General features: G+C 45.8%; 1 protein-coding gene across 1 annotated transcript in view; it reads right to left on the bottom strand.

The window, feature by feature from the left end:
• Nucleotides 1–22,600, bottom strand: part of TMEM132D (transmembrane protein 132D) — a 602,566-nt gene extending 579,966 nt beyond the window's left edge. Inside the window, exon 1 of the mRNA XM_049101718.1 lies at nt 22,413–22,600. Within this exon, the coding sequence (XP_048957675.1) occupies nt 22,413–22,491 (79 nt within the window). The 5' untranslated portion in view covers nt 22,492–22,600. The remainder of the gene's footprint in view (nt 1–22,412) is intronic.
• Between the last annotated feature and the right edge of the window lie 2,334 nt (nt 22,601–24,934).

Below are 24,934 nucleotides of genomic sequence, written 5' to 3'. Positions count from 1 at the left end.
GACTTGTTTGGAGATTCAGTGGAGATGCTAGCTCGGGGCTGTGTGCTTGGCTATTGCTTCTCATGACTATTTCCATGGCTATCGCTCTACTCCTTTGACAAGCACATCAGTCAGTATTCTTTCAACAGAGAATGAGAAAAACGTAGATAAAATCAGATTAAAAAAAAAAAAGCTTTATTGGCTCATGTCACTGAAGGTTACAGTTTTAGGCATGGCTGGATCAAGCCTCAAATGACACTACTATGCTTGCCTTCTCCCTGTCTCTGTGTAGGCTGCATTCCTGTGTTCTGTGAGGTGGCTACCCCAGCACACGTCATTCTTACTACTATTCACCCCACAAAATGTGACTTTATCTTTTTGGTGGTTTCCACCAAAGGTCATGAGCCTGCCTCTCTCTCACTAGAATGGGATCAGGGACCAACCCTCGACCCAGTCACTGAGCCAAGAGGTGGACTGCAGTGACTGCTGGTCCACATACCCACCTCTGGAATTGAGGTGGGCTCAGCCTACACTCACTATACGGATCGATACGGACAAGGGGATGGTTCCCAGAAGGAAACAAAGATGCTACAGAAAGATGCAGGATGGAAGCTGAATGTGCAAACACAGTTGTCGCCCACCACGATGATAGTTAATCCCACCCTGACTCCAGGAGGGGGCATAGCTTTATGAAGAAACAACCTCCTTCTATGCCCATCAGGAAAGGAACACAAACTCATGCCATCATTCCAGAGCTCAGATGGAATAAAGAATATTAGCCACGGCTGAGACACAAACACCTCTGGAGAACCACATGACGATGGGATGAAGTACACAGAGATGTCTGTGCTCTTTCCCCAATCCCAGCCATTTCTGGTACACACGTCAGAACTGCACATCCAGCTCATCAACAGCTGATGCTCCAAGGCACTTGCTCGCAGAGGGAGGCATCCATTCCTATTTGCTCGGCTGAGAAACATCCTTAAATGCTCAAGACAAATAAGGTCACAGAGGGCCTCCTTCATCCGCCTCCTACAGTCAGCCTGCAAATAGACATAGGTCAAACACCAGGCACAGCGATTCAAGAACAGCAGCCTACCACCACCTGTTAACGACACACACGTGCATAGGCACACACACATACACATAGGCACGCATGCACACACAGCTATCTCCCAAAGTGTCATCCTGCAGCCTCCTTACACAGCTGTTAAGCAGTGATATCAATGTGTTTCAGAAAGCTGACTCCTGGGTGTCTGTAAATAGGCACAGAGGTAACTGTTCCTCCTCCAAGCATGCCAGGGTAAGTTATTCTAACGGCTTCATATTAATCATGTGCTGAGAACGCGCACGAGGGGCTGTCCACATTTATCCCCAACCCTGGAATTGGGAAGCTGTTATCCATATTATAGAATGAGGTCAGTTTCTGTCAACTGTGCGCTAGGAACTGAGGCTGTCTGTAGCCACAAAGTTTAACCAACAAGACTCAAAACCAAGAGCATCTATATCAAAATGACTTCACGTTCTATGCCAGGAAATTCCCACTCAGGAAGTTAAGACTGAAATGATAAATAACTTCACTGTTTGCTTCAGGAAATTTCCTGAAAACTGATTTATGTAAACAAGATATTGCTCATCTGGGCAAAGAGCCCCCTTTCAGAACAACAGATGGCTCACCTGGATGCAAAGCTCACTCATAAAATAACTGCATGCACATTCTCTTCACTTTGATGTGTACCGATGCCCACACTGAACGGCTCATCTTCAATCAGCTGGGCTCAGACCTCAAAATCCTAAACATCCATTCCTGACCTCCCTTTCCTGGTATACTACTGAGAGTCACCACAGGCGCTTTTCCTTACTGCGGTAGGCAATAAAATTAAGCTTTGTCTAATTACGTGGTTACACTAGAGATCTCTGGGAAATGGATAGTTGCCACCTCCGAGCATTTCTTAACAGTCCCTGTCCTATTCTGCACCACAGGTACACTGACCTCTGCAGGCTGCATCCCCAGGTTCCCAGGTCAGTGGGTCTTATACTCAGTGAGAGCAAAGAAAGCCACTAGCAAAGGAAGAGGGCCCAGGGCTTCTACCCCCATATGCTATGTATGGAGGGGCTTCTTAAAAATCAGCTGTATCTTTTTTCTTGGCATCCCTGGCAGCAAACACTTGTCCAGGAAACCAGACTGTGGGAGTACCACCTCTTCCCTTTGTCCCCTCACCTGGAGATGGCCAGACTCCTGCTGCAGGGAATCTCTGGCTCCATCCCTTCCCTGCATCAATTGTCAGCTTCTCTTCACTTCTTGTACTAAAGTCCCCTTCTGGAAAGTGATTCATATGCTTTCTGTCTTCCAGGTTAGACCCTAGGAGATACATAAAATAGTTCACTAGGACATAAATGTCACGAAGTAAATGTTCTTCAACAAGACAAGACCCGAAAGGGTCTGCCTGGGTGGCTCAGTGGTGGAGCATCTGCCTTTGGTTCAGGATCCCCGGGGTCCTGGGATCGAGTCCCACACTGGGCTCCCCACAGGGAGCCTGCCTCTCCCTCTGCCTATGTCTCTGCCTCTCTTCGTGTGTCTCTCATGAGTAAATGAATAAAATCTTTAAAAAATTTACTGAAAGTGACACACTACAGGGACAAAATAAAGAAAGATACGCAGAGCATCCAGGACCACAGAACGGTGCAGAAGTCTGCCATGCCTGAACTGGAATTCCAAGAGGAAGAGAGGGTGAAAAACAGGAAGAGGAATATCTGGAAGGAGAAATGAGTGCCGATTTTCCAAAAATAATGAAAGACATCAGCTTCTACAGACCAGGAAGCTCAAAGAATCTCAAATGGGATAAATAAATTAGCAAAAGCACATATTGACACATCACCTCTGAATAACCAAAAAAGAAAAATAAAGAGAAAATCTTTAGGACAGCCAAAGAAAAAGACACATTACATGCAGAAAAACAAAGATGAGGATTCTGGTGGGCTTTCTGTCAGAAGCTAGAGAAGCCAGGCAACAATAAAGCAGCATTTTTAAATAGATAAAATATTTTCAGAAATAAAAATATCCCAGAAAAGTAAAAGCTAAGGAGGAATACATTGCCACGAGACTTCTGAGATTAGGGAGGGCAAAGGCAGATCTTCAGACAGAAAGAAGATATCAGGCAGGGATGAGGATCTACACAAAGAAATGAAGACTCCTTGTAATGGTTAAAATGAAAGTAGATATAAAATCCAATTTTTCTTATTTTCAATTGCTCTAAAAGATAATTGACTGTATAATACAAAAATAGTAACAATATAGTGTAGGTTTATACCATATCTAAAAATAAAAATAAATGACCTTCATAAAACTAAGAGTAAGAGAGAGAAATTGGAAATTTACTGTTGCAAGGTTTTCACACTGCATGTTAAGTGGTATAATGTCACTTGGAAATTAGATTGTGATAAAGTAGAGGTCTGTATTGAAAACCCTCGGGCAGCTACTGCCATGATTTTTTTAAAGTATAAATAATAATCCAACAGTCAAGATAAAATACAATTGTAAACAATATTCTATTAACTAAAAAGTAGGCAAGGCAGGGAGCACAAAAAACAGACAGAATAACCTAACTAAACTAAAGTAAAGAGATGGCAGATTTTAACCCAAATATACACAAAATTACATAATTTTATGACATATAAATTGTCTAAACACAACAACTAAAAACCATAGATTGCTGTGGTGGATATAAAAGCAACCCCCAGTCATATGGGGAAAATATACCATGCAAACATTAACAAAAAAAACCTGAAGTATGTATATTAAGAGAACTGGAAAATAGACTTCCAAATAAGCCATGATATGAGGTGGCAGGAAGAAGTATTATATATTTGTAAAGGGACCAATTCACCTACAAATAGTTGAATATATTGGTGTTATATAGGTGATAATCCTAAATGTGTATGCACTTAACAAAGGAACTTTAAAAATACTTAAAGCAAAAACTCCCAGAACTAATAGAGAAACAGAAAAATCCCTACCTATATTTGGAGAGGTCAACACTCCTCTCTTAATTACGAAAGGAATAGAAAACTAGTAAGAATATAGAATATTTGGACAACACTATCAACCAAGTAACCTAACTGATAGCTACAGGGCACTCCACCCAACCAAAACAATATAATATTCCTTTCAAGAACTCAAGGAGCAGCTAGCAAGATAGAGCTTACTTTGGAACATAAAAAATACTCACACATATAAATGAATGACATCTTACAATATGTATTCTCTGACCAAACTGGGATTAAACTAGAAATCAAGGGCACCTGGTGGCTCAGTTGGTTAGCATCTGCCTTCAGCTCAGGTCATGATCCCAGGATCAAGCCTCTCTGCTCAGCAGGGAGCCTGCTTCCCCCCCCCTCCCTCTCCCTCTGCTGCTCCCCCTGCTTGTGCTCTCTCTCACTCTGCTCTCTCTCTTTCTCTCTCAAATAAATAAATTCTTAAGGAAAAAACCCTTAGAAATCAGTATCAGAAAGACATCTGGAAAATCCTCAAATATTTCAAAAGTAAACAATAAATATCTAACGTATGGGTCAAAAAGGAAGTTACAAAAGAAATTAAGAGAAATTAGGAGAAACAACTGTAAATTACATGAAAATAAAAGTATACTATAAAAGTTTGAGGGACAGAGCTAAAACAGCGCCGAGAGGAAAATGTATAGCATTAGGTGCTTTTATCAGAAAAAGAAGAAATGTCTCAAAAAATGATCTAAGCTTCCATGTGAAGTAACTAGATTTTTAAAAAAAGAAAAAATTAAAACTAAAGCCACAAAACAAAATAATAAAAATCAGAGTAAAAATCAATTAAAATGAAAAAGAAAAAAATAAATGAAAAGTGAAAGCTGGTTCTTTGAAAAGACACGTAAAATTCATAAACCTCTACCCAAACTGACCAAGAACAAAGAGAAAAAAAAATACCATTAATTGCAGGAATGAAATAGGGTACATCACTACAGATCTCACAGTCATGAAAAAGTGGATAAAGCGATAATATGAACATTACTTCCATATATCTGACAATTTAGATACAATGGATTAAGTCATCAAAAAACCACAAACTACCAAAACTCACTCCATATAAAATACATAATGTGAAGATTCCTAAAACTATTAAACAAAATTTGCAACTTAAAAGCTTCTAAAAAAAAATAACTTCAGACCAGGTGATTTTGCCAGACAATATAAACTGAACATGTAAAGAAGTGCTAACATTGAATTTATGTTCTCTACCAGAAAACAGAATGGGAGGGAACACTCCACACTTCATTCTATGACACCAGCATGACTCTGATACCAAAACTAGTCAAAGGCAATATATTAAAAAATAAATAAAACTATAGAAAAGAGCATAGATGCACAAACCATCAACAAAATATTAGAAAACCCAATACAGCAATAAAAAGAAATGTACCATAACCAAGTTGGGTTGGTGCAGGAATACAGGTGATTCAGTATCTGAAAATTGACATAATCTACAAAGTCAAGAGGCTAACCAAGAAAAATCATGTGATTGTGGCATTGACACAATAAACATTTGGACAAAGTTCAGTATCCATTTATGATAAAACCTCTCAACACTGAAGAATAGAGCAGAATTTCCTCATTTTCATAAAAAGCACCCACAAGAAACCTACAATGTCATAGTTAATGGTGTAAGATTGGCAATAGGGCAGGGATAGGAATTATCGTCACTCTTAGCATCATCCTCAGGGTTCTGGCCAGTCCAAAGGGAAAAGGTCAACAAATGGAAAAGGAAACCATAAAACTATACTCACAAATGGCACAACTGACTATGTAAAATATCCCCAAGAGTCTACAAAAAAAAAACCAAAAAAACAGCTACTAAGACTAATGAGTTTAGGATACAAGGCCAAAATACAAAACTGATTGTTTTCCCATATAATTGTAATAAAGATTGTATATTCAAATCTTAAAAAGAATATTCACAATAGCACCCTAAAAACATAGAATACTTTGGTATAAATCTAAAAGTTACGTGTAGCATCTGTATGCTAAAAATGATAGCACAGTGATGATAAAAAACGAAGAAAATCTTAATAGACTGCCAGATGTACCATGTTCATAGATCAGAGGGCTCATTATTGTTAAGATGGCAGTTCTCATTATTACAAAGGTATATTTTCTGCTGATTCAGTGCAATCCCAATCAAAATCCCAGTGGCACCTGGGTGGCTAAGTGTCTGCTTTCTGCTCAGATCATGGTCCCAGGGTCCTGTGATAGAGTCCTGCATCAGGCTCCCTGCTCAGGAGGGAGTCTGCTTCTCCCTCTCCCTCACTCTCTCTGTCTCAAACAAATAAGTAAAATCTTTAACTTAAAAAAAAATTAAAATTAAGTACCAGTAGGACTTTTTTTTTTTAAAGAAAATGACAAGTTAGTTCCAAAATGCATATTGCAAATCAAAGAAATCAGAACAGCTGAAACATTTCTGAAAAGGAAGAGAATTGGAGGATTCACATTACCTGACTTTATGATTCATTATAAAGAACAGTCATCAAGACAAGGTGGTATAAGTGGAGGAATAGACACATGGACCAGGGGAACAAAACGGAGAGTCCAGAATATGCCTTCCACTTACAGTCAAATGATCTTCAGAAAAACAGAAAGCCAATTTAAGAAATAACAGTCTTGACAACACATTATCTGGAACAATAGGACATTCATAAGCAAATAAATTGACACTGGACCCATGCATGGCATGACACACAAAAACTGACTGCAAAGTGGGTCACAGACCTCAATGTAAAACCCAAACCAATTACATTTCTAGAAGAACATGCTTTCTGACCTTTTGCTTGACAAATATTTCAAGATATAAGAACAAAAGCCATTCCATAAAATACAAAGAGAAACTGGACTTCATCAAAATATTTTTTCTGCCCTGCCGAAGACCTGTTAAAAGGAAGAAACAGCATGCTGCAGACTGAGGAAAAACTATTTTCAAATCACATTACATGATAAGAGATGTGTATCCAAGCCACACAAATAATCTTCAAAACAGAATAAGACAACCCACATTTGCTGCCCATTTTAAAACAGCAAAGGATTTGAAAAGAAACATTACCAAAAAAGATATACAGATGGCAAATAAGCCACTAAAACTTGTTCAGCATCATTAGTAATGAAGGAAATGCAAATGAAAACAACCATAAGATATCATTACACACATATTAGAATAACTAGAATAAAATTATAGCGTGAAAATATCAAGTGTTGGCAAGGGTGTGGAACAGCTGGAACATTATACATCACTGGCACAAATGCCAAATGGTTCAACCATCCTGCAAAACCGTTTGAGAGTTTCTTCTATGTTAGACATGCACTCAGCATATAACCCAGCCATCTCATCCCCAGGTATTCATCTACAAAGAAATGGAAACATATATTCACACCAAAACATGTACACAGATACTTAGAGTGGATTTGTTCATAACAGCCAAAACTATTAGCAACTTTGGTGTCTTTCACCTGGCAAAGGGAAAAACAAACTCTGGTTTGCCATACTATAGTATCCTCAGTCACGAAGGAAAGGGACCTCCTGAAATATCCCACAACCTGGAAGAATATCAAATGCATCATGCTGAGTGAAGGAAGCCTAACTCAAAATGGTGTATGACACCACTTATGTAACATTCTGGAAGAAGCACAACTATAGATCAGTGGCTGCCAGGAGATGAGGGCAGGAGGGGCCAGCTATGAAGGATAAAAGGAAACTTTTGAGGGTGATGGAAATGTTCTACATCCTGATGATTACAAGACTATATGCATTTGCCAAAATTCATAGAACTGTATTGTAAAAAGCTGAATTGTATTCTATGCAAATTTACCTCAATTAACACAACACACATAACTCTCCAAAAATACCTTCCCACATGATTCTAATGTGCAGCTCAGATTCAGAATCATTGCTGTACCTCTTGCCCACACATACAGATGCCTTTCTTTGATGGCTTTGCCTCATGGCGCTCAGTCTTGACTTCACATCAGAATCACCTGGAGGCCCTTTCAAAACTGCCGGCACCCAGTCTGATCCCAGTCTGATCTCTGGCTACTCTGATGCCCCTGGTCTACAGGTAGCTTGGGCAGCAAGATGTGGACAGTTGACTTGCATGTGGAGCCCAGCCTGAGAGTCCTGTTCTAAAGACAAGGCTCTCCCAAGAGCCTTTCTCCTGAAATTCCTAAGAGAAACCTTTTAAAACCATGTACCCACCCGCACATTTGAAAATTGATACCTATTGTTTCTCATCAGACTTTCAACAGTTGCTAAGGATAAAGTTTCTAGTGTATTGTAAATCTTGACATTTAAAATTAAACTGCTACATCATTCTCTTAAATATATCCATTGGAATATAAATAACAGAATGACTTGACACCCACTACCATCCATTTATAAAATCCATGAAAAAGTCTCCATTAACAATCAGAAATGCACCATTGTTCTTCTTTCTCCTGAACTCCGGATTTCCGTTCCATGCCTCTCTGAGAGAGGATACTATTACATTGGATCCTAATGTAATAGAGTCCAATCTTGAAAATAATGTGCCCATTATCTCACTAAACCTTCTTACAGGAAAAATACATGTAGGTACACACCGAACGTAAACTTTTTTGCTTCTTCAGACTGTAAGATTCTCAGCATTCAGAAATGTCAAGTTGGGATTATTGTAGTGATGATTGTCGCACAAGCCAAACAACATCATTGCATCCCATTTCATAAGTTTTTTTTTAACAAAAAGCAATTCCCTTCTTGTAAACGCACCTCTTAATGAGCTATGGGGTGGGAGTGTTTTGCTGTCTTGAAAAAAGAATTGTCTAGTTGTACTTATGGGACCGTGGAGGTTTGAACACCTGAGGGAATCACAGTGAGAGAGTAGATGAAGGAGTCCATTCTCTCGTGAAATCAAAGGTGAGAGAGCAAGCACCAGATGCAAATAGACAAAGATGTCTCTAAACCATAAATCTAGAGAGATCAAATTGAGGAGTGAATAGTACACCTTTTTTTTTTTTTTTTTTTTGGATTTTCTTTATTCATGAGAGACACAGAGACAGAGACATAGGCAGAGGGAGAAGCAGGCTCCCTATGAGGAGCCTGATGCGGGACTTGATCCCAGGACCCTGGGATCATGACCTGAGTCAAAGGCAGACACTCAACCACTGAGCCACCCAGGCGCCCCATGAATAGTACACTTTAAACAGATCATTGTGTGTGTCGACTATACTCAAACACTTTTATTTACATTTAAGAGTGAATGCACATAGAAGTCAAAGGATCTGTAAACTCATGACCTCTCCAATGCCCCCAGTAAATTCATCTCATCTCAGGAGGTCTCTGTCTCACACTCCTCCACACGCACATCCCATTTCTGGGTCATCACTCCAACAAACAACATAAAAAAAAACAACACATCACGTAAAACCAAGCAATTCCTGAAATTCAAGGTAACTCTCGCACAGAAGGACCTGTACACACTCCCCCTGCTGCCAGGGCGCAGGGAGATCCCATAAGTGAGGGAATGTCATCACACTCAAGGGACATGGACACTGCACTCCGCATTTCATCTCCCCATCGGATGGACACATGGCACGGACACGTAGTTCTCTGCTCCATGACACAGCAGTTCCAGCTCTCAACAACGGTACAGGAGTGGGCCCCACCGTCTGGTGGCTGTAGCCGCTGCTTGCTTAGCTGGAGCCACCTGTCACCACGCAGAAATATCAGTGCTGCTTATCCACTGATGGAAGCAGGAAGATCCACACATCTATGAAAGTCTCCTGATTTCAAAATACCGACACATCTGTCGTGGCAGCCATGTGAGACATCTTTGCAGGCCACAGGTGTACTACCTGACACCCGTCCACCAAAAGCCACAACCCTGACCAAAAGCACACAAAGAAAGGGATGGCCAGTCATCTTCTCTATCTGTTGAAGGCATAATGTGCCCTAGCTCTTTGTTTTTCATCCTTTAGATTCACGAGGCCTACTTTTAAATTTAAATTGTAAAAGAACAGTAATAATGTCCTTTATCAAAAGTCTCTTTACTGCATCCAAAACAATTCCTGGGAAAATCACTGTAAAAGAGTATAAATGAGACATTTGACCCAAATACACCTTAGAACCCTTCTCCAAAATGTAAAATATTAATCTATAATCCAAAGCACCTTGGAAATCGTTTCTCTGCATCATTTCCAGGTTACACTTCTTTGTACTATGTGACTCCCTAACGTGAAACTGGAGCTCCAGAAATTGAGCAGAAGGCTCACTTTGTGGGACAGGGACCCGGCTGAGCTGCACTTTACATGGCTGTGCATCAAAACCACCATTCCCCTCCCCATGCGGACATGCCTCTCCCAAAAATGTAAATTACATGATCTGAGCAGTTCTCTCTCCCTTCCAAAAGAATTCCCAGGGCTTTCAGGGACCTCACATTTCAAAATATTGAATGCTTGTAAAACAAGCAATTGCGTGTTTTGATGCTTGCTTTTAACAGCACATAATGCAAATATTTAACCACAGCAGTAATTTCCATTGTGCATAGATTTTACATCTAATTAAGGACTCTGAAAAATTACAACCATTGGAGACAAAAGCGTACATTACATTTAAACACTAGAAGGATAGAATCACTTCTCTGAGAGGGTACAATTCTATACTGAGAGATGTCACCTGAGCAGGAATACAAAATTCCCTTCAAGGTTAAATATTGGAGAACACGTGAACATTTTCATAACAGGTTTAAAATGACCACAACTCTAAGAGTGGAATAATGCTCTTATGGCGAACGTCCAGCATCCATGACCCCTTTTGGGTAATAGTATTCTGAATGGTATGCATCATGCTCTCTTCTTTTCCAAACAGGTGATCTGGGTGGATTCCTTCTCCAGGCTCCAAAGGGGGAGCTCACTGCTTCTTCCTGAAGGATGGAGCACATGCTTATGGGACACAGCCTCGTCCTCCTGGGCATAGCCACTGGTTCAGGGAAGCTCATGGAGCAATGTGGCCTATCCAGAGCAGGTCCAGAACTTCGATGGAACTATTATCAGGAATGCTTTCTTTTCAGTGAATCTCAAGAAAGGAGATATAATTCTGAGCTGGGAAACATCTTGCCTAAGTGAGGGTCAGTGTCTCTAATTATAGAAGCAATACAGTTAAAGAGGGGACACATGGGTGGCTCAGTGGTTGAGTATCTGCCTTTGGCTCAGGTCATGATCCTGGGGTCCTGGGATTGAGTCCTGCATCAGGCTCCCTGCATGGATCCTCCTTCTCCCTCTGCCTATGTCTCTGCCTCTCTCTCTGTCTCTCATGAATAAATAAATAAAATCTCTTTTTTAAAAAAATACAGATAAAGAGGAGCAGAGAGACTCTAGGTCCTTCTGGCATCACCTAAGCACCTGGATCAAGCCTTGCCTGATGCCATCTGCCCATAGAATTTCAGGTACATGAACCAACATGTTTCCTCTCCCTCCTGGCAAAGACTGTGAGGGTTTACCAAATGTGTATGTGCTGCTTTACATTGTCCAGTCCTCCCTGCAGTTAGATCAAGGCTGTTTCTAAATGCTGATCAATGGGATGTCAGCGTAAGTAGTGAAGGCAGTTCCAACCCTGCACTTTAAGTGAATCCCACATGATATCCTAGCCCTCTCTTCCCTTACTGCGACAACCTTGGGGACCGGGTGCTCCAAAAGGCATAACAACAAGATGAAAGCAGGTCAATTAGACTCGCAGTGGATAAGAAATATTTCCCAGATTAAGCCACTAAGACACGGAATCTTGCTCATTACTGCACTTGAGCTGCCCTGTCCTCACTAATGTACCCCTTAGGCCACCTCACATTTTTGTTTCATGCCTGCAACCAAAATATGCCCAATTATTTATCACTACAAAGTATTTCTTTTTCTTTTTTCTTTTTTCTTTTTTTTCTTTTTCTTTTTTAAAAGATGTTATTTATTTATTCATGAGAGACACAGAGAGGCAGAGATAGAGGCAGTGGGAGAAGCAGGCTCCCTGCGGGGAGCCCAATGTGGGACTGAATGCCAGAACTCTGGGATCATGCCCTGCCTGAGCCAGAGGCAGAAGCTCAACCACTGAGCCACTCAGGCATCTCTACAAAGTGTTTCTTTAAACAAAAAAACTCAGGTGGAGCATTTCCACTGAATCCATAGCTTCCTGGAGACGGTATTACACTTTGCTCTGTATCCCAGCTGAAGACCTGCTTTGACTTCTTCCTTTATAGCGTCTGTTAAATGCTGCCTGAGGACAGTAATCTAGAGGCCTTTGGGATGTTAAAACAGAATGTTCCTCCTCTTTGGGCCTCCTGGTCCAAGGAACACGAGGAATACTTGCAAATCCTAGAAGGCAGAGGGATTGCCTAGAAAAACCAAAATCAAATGAGTCGTTAGTTGAGCACTTCCTTACCAACACCATGGCAAGGAATGTCAGAAACACCCAGGAGGGGTCCTCCTGGGAAGACAAAGATAACAAAGGTGAGATGCTCCAGCATGACTTCTGCAAGGTCAATAGTGTCACACATCAATTTTAACACGATGAGAATCTCTCTGGATACCAAAGACTGGAATATTCACCGATTCCAGATCCCTCCTGACATGTGTTCCTGCGCTGAAGAGACTCAAGTCCTATTAAGCAGACGGGCAGGCATCTCTGGGTGCAGAGTTCCAGGGCGGGCTCAGGGCCAGGTGTCTGCTTATTTAGCAGGGAGCCCTGGGGAAGTGGCAGCACGCAGCCCCTGGGACCCCGGGTGCCAGAAGGAGGGCAGGGGCGAAGGCAGGTGCTGGGCACATCGCCCCGAGGTCATCACAGTACGGAAGAGAGGGCCGGCGTGGGAGAAGACTGTGGGTGGGAGGTCCTGGCAGCTGTGGCAGTGCCCCGGGCAGGCTGAGGCCCCACGGCGCTCAGCGGGTGGGCACACATGGCCCAGCAAACCGCTCTGCACAGGACGGACCCACTGGCAGCGACCAGGAATCCTGGCCAGCACCAAACGAGCCCAGTGCACAGGAAAGAGATTTCCAAAGAGTTCTTCAGGGGAGATCAAGGATGTCATCCTCCCTCCCTCCATCTCATCCAAGAATGTCCCCAGCCCTGGATCACACGGCTCGTCAGAGACAGTTATGACCATTTCCCACACTGCACTGTAATCTCGTGAGGCCAGAGTGGATTTCATACCCATTTCTGCGCCCTTGGAACCCATCTCGCTGTTAGATAAACCACGGCCCTCTGTGCCCAGAACCATGGCATTCCCTGGACATACAAACTCGGAACTAGGCAGAGTGCAGGCTGAACTGGAATATTTAATGATGTGGGCAGCAGGGGGTCTCTCAAATGCCATCCCATCACAGAACCACAAATTGCAAACTAGAACATCTACCTGTTGCTCTGATGCCCTTCAGTCATGGGGATTCCCAAACAGCATGTCCTAGAAGGGACCGTCTCTTTCCCACCAAATAATAGCATCCTCTCAGCCCCATTCTTAAACACATCTTTCTTTAACCCCCCAGGCCTAAAGCCATGGTCTCTCCATCTCACATCACCTGCTGACTGAGGGGCTCCTCACTTGCAGCCCAGGGAGTGCCTGCCATAAACAATCCTGGATCTCCTACTGTGGCCATGGACTTTGTCATTTCACTCCCTCCAACCCTTCAGCCTCCATAAGGCAAAGCCCCTCTGGGCACTAGACCACACTTTGGGGGAAAACACAGAGCTTGGGGCATTAGGAGCCACAGCCTCAAAGAGCAGTGACTTTCTCCATGACACATTGAGAATAGTGTCCAGGGACACTGAGGTGCTCAGCAATTTGGGTTGTGGGGTACCAGGGACACCGCCACCTGCCATCATGAAGACCATCAATGTTCAAAGAAACCAATGCTCTCGCATGTTGCTCACACCTATGTGAAAAGGCACAGCCCTTCTGGGAAAGAGCATGGCAACAAAAGGTCTACCCATACTCTCTGGCCCAGTAATGAAATGACTGTGAATCAATCTAAGAAAGTAACTCAAAGCAAACTATGCACAAAGGTAATGATTTCCTTATAATAGTGGAAAACTAGAAATTATGGAAATGTCCAACAAGAGCTAAAACCTTCAACCTATGATACAGACATTAAAAATACATTTGTGGTAGGTTTTTAAAATATGAGAATGTATTATATAAACATTAGAACAACAAAAAAATAAGAATTCAAAAAGTCCAAAACCCAAATTATGTGTACCACCCACAGTATGAACACATGATTTTAAAAATCCACAGAAGGGTGCCTGGGTAGCTCAGTGGTTGAGCGTCTGCCTTCAGCTCAGGTCATGGTATCAGGGTCCTGGGATCAAGTCCTGTATTGGGCTCCCTGCTCAGCAGGGAGTCTGCTTTTCCCTCTCCCCTCCCTCCTGCAGTGCTTGCGCTTTCTCTCTCTCTCTCTCTCTCTGAAGTAAATAAAATCTTTAAAAATAAATAGAAATTTTTTAAAAATTAAAAATCCACAGAAAACAGTAAGAATGAGACACATCAAAATGGAAAACAGTTGTCCTTGGATGGTGAGACTATTTTTACCTCTCCCTCATCTCAAAATTAATCTGAAGTAGCTTTCAAAAAAGCAATGCTGTGGGATAGAATACGCAGGCACGGAGGCAGACAGGAGCAGGAAAAGAAGACAAAGCCAAGGATAGAGCTGATGCAAAGAGGCCTGTCTTAAGTTCCTACACATACACAGAGCAAATCTGGCTCAGAGAGTCCTAGGAGCTACAGCAAAGACAGACACTTAGAAATTCACTTAGAAAATTCACGGTGTTCACAGGAGAAAGTGCAAACCACTTCTCAGGATAAACACAGCTTCCCCCCACCCATTCCCCCGCCCTGTACTGTGATCTAAGAAACAGTTCTCAGAAAAGGCACTTAGGAAAAAGACTGTGTTCTCACAAAAATCCTTAAAATACCCATCCATCCCGCCACCCCATGTTAAGCTTGTCTTCCTAGGCACCCAAGCCTCCTCCTACAACGTTGCTCCCGAGCTCCTGACTGCTGCACTTCCCCGGCTGGCATCTGCGGTGGCCCTGGGGTCAGTGTGCTGCACGCCTGCCACCCACCCCATCTGTTAGATGGCCCCCATGTCGGGACAGCAGTACTGTGCACCTGCCTGTCTCCGGCAGGCACCAGTATTCTGCTTGCTTTCCCAGCCAGCCTGAGATGCAGACACTCACCCAGGAAGGACTGGCTCGGAGCCCTGGGACTGGACCCCACAGGCTGTGCTCAAGGTTGACCTCCCTCCCCCACCATCTGCCACCAGGGAGTGCCCAGATCCACCAAGCCCCATGGTTCCAGGGATCATGTCTAAGGTCTGGGAGGGCCAAAGTGGCCATAGCCACCAGAAGGGTTCATTTCTGCTAAAGACTTCGTCATGTGTCCACACGGCATCTGGTCTCCTGGAGTCATTCCATGAGGACCACGGCTACATCTCCATGGTCTTGACCTCAGGGCCTCCGGAGGTCACCTGTGCCACCTCCCCACCCACACAGCCATGTCTGCACCATGCCCCGACTGACCAGGAAAACATTCTATGGCTCCCAAAACTTCTTGGGAGCACCCTGCCTGGTCTTCATGCACAGGCATTTCCTCTGCATCTCCCCGCAAGATTCAGGGCAGGTGCTCCTCCTTGGGGACTCTCCAGCACATCTGGGAAAATATCATTGTCTCCTCTACCACTGAAGTAAAGTGACTGAGCATCTCAGAAGCATTGAAGCATCTAAGCTCACTGTACGTTTCCCTCCCCTTGCTCCCCACGAAAAATATTTACCATGGTAAGGAAGGAGAGAGGGAGCAAGCAAACGTGCCTGTCAATATCTGTTCTCCCAAATCTTTGGCCTTTTGTTGCTGGACATCGGCTCTCGGAGCCAAAAGTCAGGCATGTGGCTCTTCTGCTGCCTGCCTTCTGCTGCAGCGAGAAGCGGTAGCTGCCCTGTGTCACCTGCCTGAAGAGAGGCACCCGGGGAACAGGGAATGGGAGCAGGTGGGGGAACCGGCGAGATCAAGTCAAAATCACTCACTGCCACATTGTCTTAAAAGAGTGTGTCAAATACCTTGCTAGCTACAGCATCCTCCACCTGTCAGGACGGCTTTCCCCACGAGGAACATAATAAACACACGCAAGGACGCTGATGAAACCTGACTGTCCTCCTCTTAACTTAGTAAGCCTGCTCTGTGATGCCTTCATAAACACGAGAACTTACTGTGTCTCACATGCACAAAAGAACATAATGGCAGTAGGAGCTAAAAGCTCTGTGACGGCCTGTCTTTTCAAATGTGTACCCAAATCTCCTTCCACGCTTTCCTTCAAAGAGACGGACGCTCATATTCTTTCTGCTCTTTCAAATATATTTTTTACCTTGGCTCCTGTTGTTCTATCTGCTCTGACAATACACACTCGAGTCTCTTTTCCAATGGATGTCAGCAGTTTGTTTACTTTTAAGTTCAAGGATCTTCTACCTTTGCAGAGTCTTACACAGTCTCTGGAAGTGGCAGGAAGTCTTGGGCGGTCTTTCTGTACAAAAATAACCCTTAAAACCAGCGTATGTATGTATGTGTGTGTGTGTGTGTGTATAAATAAGTAAATAACCAGTGTCTGATAGCAGAGGTGAAGAAGACACGGCCACAGGCTGCTGGATGCTCCCCTCATTCCTTCCTAGAAGCAGGTGTTTCTTGAATAAATGACAAAAATGATAGATGTATATTCTGAGCCTTTAGTCTCACTCCCGGACAAGTGCAGGGCAGACCCCAGTGACCACCCCCTTCCTGTGCTGGCACCCCCAGGAGACTCTGCAGCTCACTCCTGCTCACGGTCTGGCATCAGAGTCAAACTCACAAGTGCACACATCCACCGGACCCATCATTCTCCTTTTGAGAGCAAAAAATATTTTTGCCTTCATTTCACATGCTTCTTCCTCATTCTTCATAATTTCTCCAAAGGGCCACCCCTATGCCCAGGCCTGGGGGCCACACATCAGTCCTCTCCTCCCCAGGGTGTGTTAGAATGCTAGTTAACACTCCACAACATCAGATCACTGCCCTTGCCCTTTCTGACAGTCTGGGAATTAAAATCTGTATTTTAAGAGATTAAGGGATTAAGAGATTAAGAGGTTCAAACTTCCAGGTATAAAATAAGTATGTCACAGGGATGAAGAGTACAGCGTGGGGAAGACAGTCAATGAGACCGGAACAATGCTGTCTGGTGAGAGGCGGTGACAGGCAGTGACAGCAGTGATCACGGTGAGCGCCAAGCACCACGCTGTGTGTCCGAAACTAAGAGAATGCGGTACGTCAACTACACTTCAATGATAAGTATTTAAAAATAAAATAAATAAGTAAATAAAAGTAATAATAAATTATAAACTAATCAGTAGATAAAAAGTAATAAAAGTAAATTTAAAAAATTTTAAAATAAGGCATTTTTTAAAATCTCCATTGTAGCCCCTTTCAGGTCCCAACCTGACCACTGCCAGAAAATAATAGTGGAAGAAATTAAAGAGCAGGATGTTCATTTACCCATTTGTCAAACACGGGTTTGAACTTGTATGTGGATCTTTTTCGATAAACACAGTCTTGTCCTGAAAATGTATCCTCTTACGGTTTCCTGAGTAATATTTTATTTTCTCTATCTGACTTTATTATAAGAATACAGTAATACATATAACATGCACGATATGTGCTCATCGACTGTGTGCATTATCAGTAAGGCTCCCAGTCAATGGTGGGCTATGAGCAGTGATGTTTGGGGGAGTCAAGGTTATAAGTGATTTTTACTCTGCAGGGTGGAGGTCGGTGCCTCAACCCTTGTGTGTTGTGTTGAGCGCCAACCATACACTAGGCTCTGAGCCAAAACTCAAATGGAAGCCTCTCAGTACTCAATCATCCACATGTGTGGCTCCTCACATGAACGGATTAGTTTTTAGTGATCACAAAAACCACAAGCAGAATGGAGGCAGGCTAACAGGATGGGCTAATCAGAATTCAGACTCTGCCACTTTCTGGTTGTTACTTATGCTCTGAGCCTTACTTTCTGCATCTGTAAGATGGGGTTAATAGCAAATTCCACCCAGTGAGGTTTATGGAAAATTCTCCCCAAAAATCATTTTCATAAGTCACTCAGCACAGTGGCTGGCATACACTAATTACTCAAGAAATTAGCTGTTATGATGATTGACCAAAGTATTTCCTGCAGCACTCTGAATAACTGGCAGGAAAAACAGCATCAAATAATTTTACCATCAGGCTAAGGTTCTTTCAGCAGTATTCCACAGTGTTAACCATACTTGAAAACTGATTGAACCCCTGCAAGGTCCAAAGAAGCATACTATGTACCGAAGAGAAATCGAAGCCAGAGAGAAAAATACACAGGGTGGCCCCCAGAGGAACTTGAAATTTAGAACAGGAGATAGAATATAGTTGTAGGATGTCACTCCCATAAAAGGTTGGAAAATGAACACATGAAAGATATCCATGTCCAAATCCCTTGAACCTCTGAATGTCCCCTTAGTGGGGGGAGGATCTTTTCAGATAAGATTGAGTAAGGTGGGAGATGACGTTGTGGATTGTTCTGGTGGTCCCTCAATGCAAGGGCATGCTTCTAAAAGGAGGTGGTGGGAGACTTCACACTCAAACACAGAGAGCAGAAGATGCTGTGAGGACAGAGAAGAGAGGCGGGAAGCCACTGGCCTGCACGACTGTAGTGATGCTGCCGAGGGGCAAGGTGCAGGCAGCCAGCCACCAGAAGCTGAAAGAGGTAAGACACATCTCTCCCCTGAAGCCTTCTGCGGACACCTCAATTTTGGCCCATTGCTACTGATTTTGGACTTCTGGCCTCCAGAATTGTGAGAGAATAAATTTGTTGTTTTAAGCCACCATGTCTGTGGTAATTTGTGGATGGATGGATGGATGGATGGATGGATGGATAGGAGAATGGATGGAAGGATGGATGGATGGATAGGGGCTGGGTGGATGAATGAGATGGGTGGATGGATGGATAGAACAGATTGATGAATAAAAGGATGGATGGATGGATAATGATTGGCTGAATAAATGGACGAGCAGATAAATGGATAGATGAGACAAAAATAGAAGGTAGTAGTATAAGCTTCTGCAATAGTGTATTTTTGGAGTTTTGTTTTGTTTTTCATTTTTTTCTTGGCTTCCAGAATGGAACCAAATTAAACAGATTCTCATACTTGGAATTCTACCTTTCTATGCATATAAAAATTTATGAAATCATATTTCTTATTCAACTTTATTCAGAAAAAATGAAAGTTAATGATCTCCCTGTTCCCATGGCCCTTTAATTATGACATTGTTTAAATGTAAGCAAAAAAGTCTGTCTCAGTCTCTGTCTCTGTCTCTCTCACCCACACCAACGGGCTCCCTCCTAGATAGCTCCTCCCCTGAAAGCCCAGACAAGGCATCACTGTAAACCAAAGCTCCTTTGAGTCCAGGGCTGTACTGGACTTCTCCTGGGCATATCCTCCAAGAGGAGGCACTCTGCCGCCTGATGCTTCTCTTCTGACCTAAGATGGAAGCTTTACATACAGAAACACACTGTGCAGGAAGACACACCAAGAAGGCCACTGCCCAGGATGCTACTGGGCCAGCACAGCCCTGAAAGAGGTCCAGCCCCAGGGCTCTGATGGTCTGCTCCTCACCGGCATTTGCAGGAGAACAAAGTAACTCTGCAGGATGCAGGTGAAAGTCCAGACAAGCAGCCTAAGTGTGGCCACCTTGATCTTGTGCATGAGAACTGCGTGCTCTCTGCCCACGTCCTGTGTTCAGATTCATTTGTCTTATCAGCCCTTACCTGACATACTCCTGCCTGGCCCCTGCCCCAGAATGAACTTCCATCAAGTTCCCAATAAGACTGGACCCTACACATAAGACACAAGCTCTCTGGCAGCTGGACATAAGCCCATTCTCCAGAAAAGGCTGGGACCATAGGTCAGCATTGCTGGGAACTTGTTGATTTCATAATATCGTCTCTAGGTCCCTGGGGACAGAAGTACAAGCAATGAAGCTTTCTTTTTGTTTTCAAAAGATCTATAGAAGAGTGGGTTCGCTCTGTGACGGATGACTTCCTGCTTGTGAAATGTAAATATATGTGAGGTTCAAGGAAATCAGTCTGCATTAAAATGTGCATATCTGTTCATTCAAGGATTCATGTTTGGAAGGAACGAAAGCAATACAGTAAAAACAATGATATGCTGAAGGAGACATTTAGTATTTGGACACAATCTCCATTCTTCTATCAGCCCCAGACCAACTGTGCACTTTGGATTACATGCATGCATGCCTCTGTGTGTGTGTGTGTGTGTATGTTTGCTTCCAATTAAAATCCGTTTAAATATAGTCCATATTTTAAAATTTAAATAAATATAATCCATATTTGATTTCCAGCTGGTTTAACACTTTCAGGTGGTCAGAGAATCTTAGAAGGAAAAGTGATGCGAACACACGGGAACCACAACAAACCATCCCTGCATTTAGAAATCACCAGAAAATTGCATACAGCACAAAGGCATTAATTAGAAGGGTCAAACTTTTTCTTATTCTTGGGTATAGTGTGAAAAATCGCTGAACAACCGACCCTGGGCTCAGCACCACGCTCACTCTGAAAATCCACACAAAACTGACTCACTTCTGAACAGTGTGGCTGAGTTAAGGTCTCTCCATTCAACACACAAAATAGGTCACATGCTGGGCTGGTAGCATTATTTCATGAGCAGAGCACCCCCCCCCCGCCACCCCCCCTCCCAGACACACACATCACAGAGGCCCCTGTTTTAAGGACATTTCCAGGTTTCCACTTGAAAAAGTTCAAAGGCATCAGAGGTAATAACTGTTTTCTTCGGCACTACTCAGTCTAGTAGAGAAATCAGTAACAAAACTATGGACGTACCCAGAGAGACACGATAGTTACGTCCTATTTACCAAGCTATTCTGTACCTTTCTTAATAAAGCCTTGTTATTGCAGCATAAAAACAGAGAAGCCTATTCCTATTAGAAAATCAAGTGACAACCAATAAAAACCATGCCTTGCAGCCATAGGCAAGTCTGCTGGGCTGCTGTTGCCTTGGATTAGGGTTTTGTTTTGTTTTGTTTTGTTTTTAACCTAACATCTGCCTGGGTTGGATTCACTGAATTCATCAACCTTTTCTTTGGTTTCTTGTGCACATCCTAAATCCTGGAGGCTCTGGTCCTCAGGATTGCACCAATTCCTCATTAGGAGCAGTGAACCCCCTGCAACAGCACTCAGAAGACAGCTGGCAGGCTGAGCAGGCTTCCTCTCCCTCAACCCACGGCAGCTCAGACCCCAGTAAGTGGCCCGTCTTCTTCTAGTATCAGAACCTCTAGTATCAAAACCTCCCTGATTCTGATAAAGCTCACAGAAGGAGATTTCTGTAATTAAAAGACTCTGCACATGATAAGTGGCTTTGAAGTTTCTGAGAGGGGTCTCATCTGGAAAATCTTAGCAGAAAAATCCGTTTTCAGGGATTTGGGGGTACACACTGCAGACTTGCAGGAACATCCACTTTCCTAATTGATTTCCCTGGAGGAAAGGAGGCGCTCGCAGGGAACTGCACACAAATAAAGAGTCCTGATCAATAATGAGAAAGAATTGCTGGTTCCTTCTACAACCCCCGGCGCGAATCACATAATTTCTCTTCAAAGAATGAGGTGTCCGGGCTTCCAAAGCCGCTGGGGTGCCGGCGGAGGGAGAGGGGGTCACCTGGAGACTATCCGCCTCTACTCACAGCTCCGGTCCCGGCTCTGCGGGGATAACTTGGGTGACCCGAGGAGGGGCTGCAACTCCGCGCGGACCCGCACCCCGGCAGACCCCGCGCACAAAAGCCCTCAGGCCTGTCCTAGGGGCACTCGGGTCACTCTGGGAGCCAAGAGCCGGGCCCTGTGGGCGGCTGCCTCCCAGACCCCAAACGCATTCCCATGCGCAGGAGTGCGCTGGAATCATTTGCTCGCAGGTCGGCGCCAGCGGGGAAAGCCGAGCGCACTTGCCGGGGCCCTTCCCGGTTCCCCCAAGCCTCCTCCCCTGACCCGGAGCCCAGCCCTCTCCGCGCCCCCCTCGCCTTTCCGGGGTCGCCGGGGCCCCCTCCCCTAATTCGGGGCGGTCTCTCCTCGCGTCCCTGGGCAGTGTCCGCCCGGGCATCCCCGCCAAGTCCTCCCGGGGGGGCACCTGCTGCAGAGCGGCCGCCCGCGCGCGTGCACACGCGCACACGGCACCCACGCCCTCCACGCCCTCCGTCCCGGGCACCCCAGCCACGCACGCTCCCACACCCTCACTCCCGGCAAAGTTGGTGCCGGGCCGGGGGCGGCGGCGGCGGCGCTCACCTTCGGAGAATAGGGCGGCCAGGCCGATGAGCACGCGGGACCAGTGGTGCCACGGCGTCCCCATCTCAGACGGGCTCATCCCGGACGCCCGAGCGCGGCTCCTCTGCTCCGGGCGCCGTCGGGGCGCAGACCAGCGGGGGCCGAGCCGCGGCCGGGCTAGGGGCGCGAGCAGCCGCGGGGCCCTGCGCCCTCCGCCCGCCAGCCCATGGCCGGCCGGGGACGACCGCGCGCGGCTCCGGACTCGCTCCCCCGAGGCCGGCGCGCGCCGCAAACCCCACCCCTCGCCCCCGCCGGGCGCCCGGCTCGGGCTCGGGCTCGGGTCCGCGCGGGGTCGGCCCTCCCGCGGGCGGGCGAGGGGCGCCTCGGGAGCGCGGCAGCCGGCTAGAGCGCGCGGGCGGCGGGGCGGCGGGGCGGCGGCGTCCGGGGCGCGGGCGGCAGCGGCGCTGGGGCCCCCGGCGGGCAGGCCGGGCGCGCGGTCCCCATGCCGCCCGCGCCCGAAGTTTGGCGCCGCCGCCCCCGCCCCCGCCCCCGGCCCCGCCCGCGGCCCCGGCCCCGCGCGCCCGGCCCCGGCCCCGGCCCCGGCCCCCGCCCCCGCCCCCGCCCCCGCCCGCGGCCCCGGCGCGCAGAGCGCACGGCACCGGGAGACGCGGCCCCGCGCGCGGAGGAGGCCCGCCGGCTCGGGGACCCGCGCGGTGGCCCCGCTCCGCCGACCCCGCCCCCGGCGCCGAGCCGAGCGCCGCCGGGCCCTGCGCGCCTGGGGGCCTCTGCCTTCCCAATCTGTCCTGTTTTGAAAAGCCCCACCCTTCCGGAGTGACAGCGGCGAGCCCCAATCCGCGAAGGAAAGCCCACCTCCCCCGGCCCGCCCCCCGCCCTCCCCGCGGGCGCGGCTGGCACCGGCTGCCGGGAGGTGCGACCCGGCCCCCACCCCCCAACAGGTGGCCGGGGGCAGCTGCCCTCCCTCGGCCCCGAGCCTCCGGCAAAGGGCGAGTCCTCCGGCCCGTGCACGCAGAGGCGGCCGCGGAGGGTCCCTCGCCGGCCTGGGCATCCCCGACCAGCTCTGAGTCCCCGGGCCTGGGACGCGCCCTCCCGTCCCCCCGCCCCCACCCCTGAATGGCCAGGTCAGGGGTCCTGAAACAATTCCACCTTGTCTCTCCCCCGCCCACGCCCCCCACCCCACCCCCCACGGGACCATCCGGAACCCGGAATGGCCCTGTGGTGTGCCAACGTGGCCTTGAGAAGAGAAAAGACAAGGTTCTCGGTTTATACCTTCCTGAATCCTTAATTAAAACAACCCTGAAACCGAGATCACTAAAGCATCAGCCTGTGATTTTAATCCAAGGACCCTTCTGCTCCACGTGAGCATCTGAATTAACCAGATCAAAATCAGAGGGAAAGCGGAGCATTCTGAATATCCAAAATATCTTGCAAGACAACAACCACCAAATCAAATGAGGTGAATTTCCCCAGTAGGTAAAAATGGGTCATTGTCATCTGGCTAACAGAGCAACAGATGTTTTATTCCAGATGCCCGTGGTTGCAAAGATATACCAGAGCTTTAAGAGTTTTTAGTTTTCAAAGTTTCAAGGAAGATCAGACAAGCAAGTGTTTTCCTACAAAAGACTGTCTCTCTGGCTTTCACTCTTTTTGAGAGGTGCACTTCACCTTTATTCTGCACTGACTTTTCTGAATGGATGCCCATCTTTCTGTTTTTCTTTTGTTTATTTCTTAAACTTCAGCCTCTTCTCCTTGGGTCTCCTATCAAATTATAAAGAGTTAATGCAGCAAAGGTGCTAGGAGATTGTGTATTTCACCATCTCTGAAACTTGAGACATCAACATCCCTGGGGAAGCTTTGTTAAAAACTGCCAGCAGAGTGCAGAGCCCTCCCCGGAGCCTCTGATTCAGCAGGTCTGGATGGGACTTAAATGTCTGCATTAACAGGCTCCTGGCCCAGCCGATGCAGCTTGTCCCAGGACTCCTGGCCTAGTTCACTGTGTCCCTTCACCGCCAAGATGGGGACACTGAGGCTTAGCCCCCTGCACATCTTCATCTGGCCTCCTCCTGGCAGAGCCAAAGTCTGTTGTAAATGCCAACTCCAGGGTGGCAAAGTCAGCTTTAATGTGAAAGGGGGTCTTCTTTTTTAGCATCTCCCAAATGTATAGACTAGAATTCATGATCTATTTTCTTTATTGAAAACAATCCACTTTATATTCCTTAAATCAAACTAAGATTTTTTTCAGAATTGCAATCATCAGATGTCCCTTTTGGGGAGGGGCTGGTGAGGAGGAGTGTCATTGCAAAAGATTTCTCCATCTGTGTCCTTAGGATGAAAGGTGGCTGACAGCTTCCAGCTCCTGCCCAGGACATGCAACTGCTTCCCCATTTTGCGTAGTTAGTTAGGCAAAGTTTTTTCTACTCTTTGGTGTGGAAGCTTTTGGGGAAGCCAGAACTCCAGAAACCTGATCAGTGGCTAAAATAAGATGCAAGAATGGCTTCTCCAATATGTCGTTCCAGCTAATATGT

The sequence above is a fragment of the Canis lupus genome, chromosome 26, assembly GCF_003254725.2.
Source record: "Canis lupus dingo isolate Sandy chromosome 26, ASM325472v2, whole genome shotgun sequence".
In the NCBI taxonomy this organism is placed as follows: Eukaryota; Metazoa; Chordata; class Mammalia; order Carnivora; family Canidae; genus Canis; species Canis lupus.
The sequence above is the reverse complement of the archived record's forward strand: the minus strand, read 5'-3'. Positions and strand labels throughout refer to the sequence as shown.